The following is a 2542-nucleotide window of genomic DNA, read 5'->3' as shown; positions in this document are numbered from 1 at the left end:
ATATAGCAGGAATCAAGTAGACAAGACGCAGCAGTCTGGAAAAAAGGGGAGGGCAGTGGGAATGATTCTCATTCCAGTAACTCTAAAATAGTTCTGTATTTGAAGCTTTACATACCTACTGTATGATCGAAACAGGATTTCTAGTGCAGAAATTGTGATGTACTAACACCGATGTCTAAATTGGTAAGCTTTTTACAAATTAAATACAAACTGATTATCCTAAAGGCATGTTATAAGCACTTCTACTGGAGATACGCGAGATGTCGGCTATTAACAACTTCATATTTAAATGATACAACTAAGTTTAGAACCTTACTGCACAAAAGTCAAAGAATCTGAAGTAACACACAAGTACTTTGATTCCCAGCATAATCTATTCACCCAGATCTCATGATTTTTCAAATGCAGCTTTCTCACCTCCACATCACCTGTATGACAGATGACATATTGAGCAGCCTGATTAATACCCCCTCATTTCCCACCCTACCCACCCCACCCCCAGCTCGTGACATTTTCAAACAGGCTGAGAAATCATTACAGGAGTATAAAGTCTCATATCCCCCGTATTCTGTGAGGGCAGAAATAGAGGGGAACAGATAGAAGAGACAAAGAACAGGATAGAGCTAAGATAGCTTTCTTAAAAACACTTATTCACATACATGGAAGTCACAGAACAGAATATGCTGAAAGAGCTAATCCAGGTATTGTTTGACTTAATATGGAAAGGAAAACTGCTGATAACATGTAAACATGACATTTGATACCAAAGGTGAAACTCAAATATTTTTTTAAATGTAAATTTACTTTGTCTGCAGTGCTTTCATCAATATTAAAGTCAAGAAGTCAACTAAAAGTGTAATAAAAATAACCAGTCTGTAAATCAACATGAGTTCAGATAACTTTGACGTTTTGTGACAGTTCAGATCCATTTAAAATACTTACCATACGTAATCTCTCCTTTTTCTTCTTCATCTACAGCTCTAAAAAGATGTGTAACATTGATCTGTGACACACCCATAGCAGTCTTCAGAATATGATCTAAATCCTCTTCTGTTATAGTTCCATTTTCTGACTGGTACAGCTATGAATCAAGACAGCAAGATAAATCAGGGCAAGGCTGAATGCAGTACCACAGAAGTGCAAAATTAAAATTTGGTATTGGAAAGTCTAATCACTCTCAGACTGATGTGATCTACTACAGATATCCGATTAGTGTCGATAAGGGCAAGCATTGGTTATTAGTTCACCTGTGTACGCTTAGAAAGTGAGGCTTGCTGTATTCAGAACCACCACCACCCCCCTCCCAATGTTTACTTGCCTAACCACTGGATTTTCAGTAATATTCAGAGAGAAACATGTTTAACACTGACATGTTTTGCAGACATGTAACTGAGAACAATTTTTAGTCCATTGAGCTATGTGTCCAAATTCCAAGAGAGTCTTTGGAATCAGGAGAAATATTTAAGCCAGCCTAAAGCAGATAGTTTCCACTGGTCACATGTAATACTCAAGATTCCTTCGACCAAAATCCAACTGATTTGACAGCCAGTTTGCATAAAATGCCTACATCTAAATGACATTTTATTAATCAGGAGAATCCTACCCTATACAGTGATGGGCCTATAATTTTGTACAAATACTTATTCTAGGAAATGTTTAAACATTCTAAAATAACTCAGTTTGCCTGTGCAATGGAAATTGAGACAGAAAAAAGTTTTGAAACATCCTTGTGTCATTTTCAAGTGTGACAACACTGCAAATATTGAACCATGTAAAAGATGCTATTTTGGAAACTTCCTTTTAGTTTCTCTACAACACTGAGAAGGTGGGAACTGACAAGATTGAACAAAACAGGCGTAAGGGTGGATTTATCACACAAGCAGAAGCTGCTGTCATGAGACAGCATGCCTCAGTGGAATAAAAAAACCTGAAGTTCTGTGGAAGATAACATTCATGCTCAAATCAGGAATCTTACAGTTTTCTCTCTAGCACCTATCCCTCACAGTTTCATAAGGAGTAAGGGCAAGGAGACATTAAACCTGCTATATTTCAACAGATCAAGTGATTACAGAAGGTGATGCTTGATGGTAAGGTGTAAATCTTGCCAATATGATGCTTTTATAACACCCTTTAGTTTCCTTAGCATTTAAGTGCTATGCATCCTGCTTCCTAAGACTGGAGTGCTGCTCTTCAACTTGCCTGTCATAAGCCCCCTCTCCTCTTAATTGCCCACTACTTTAGAACTTCGGTGGCTCAGTAGTTCCTCTTTTTCAAGTTCTTAAGCCATATACTAAACGTTTCCACTTTGAAAACTTGTTTAGCGACATGAAATGTTGCACTTTATTGCTGAAAACAACTGACAAAGTTCTTTGCAAAAAGTAGCACATGCTAGAGGACAGCACCTCTTCAAAGTCACACATTCATGAACTGGCTAGATCCTTCAATGGCTCCTGATAACCTGTGTGAATATCTTCCTGTACACTAACCCAGGACAGAGGGGAGAAAGGACAATGAAAAACCCAACCCCACCAAACTTCTCTTT

At 37.9% G+C, this 2542-nt stretch overlaps 1 protein-coding gene across 1 annotated transcript in view; it reads right to left on the bottom strand.

The window, feature by feature from the left end:
- Positions 1-2542, bottom strand: part of LPCAT1 (lysophosphatidylcholine acyltransferase 1) — a 50270-nt gene that overhangs the window by 2052 nt on the left and 45676 nt on the right. The window contains exon 12 of the mRNA XM_010141997.1: positions 943-1081. Within this exon, the coding sequence (XP_010140299.1) occupies positions 943-1081 (139 nt within the window). The remainder of the gene's footprint in view (positions 1-942; positions 1082-2542) is intronic.

Source organism: Buceros rhinoceros, unplaced genomic scaffold (assembly GCF_000710305.1).
Source record: "Buceros rhinoceros silvestris isolate BGI_N320 unplaced genomic scaffold, ASM71030v1 scaffold18698, whole genome shotgun sequence".
Taxonomy (NCBI): Eukaryota; Metazoa; Chordata; class Aves; order Bucerotiformes; family Bucerotidae; genus Buceros; species Buceros rhinoceros.
This window is presented reverse-complemented; position numbering and strand designations above follow the sequence as displayed.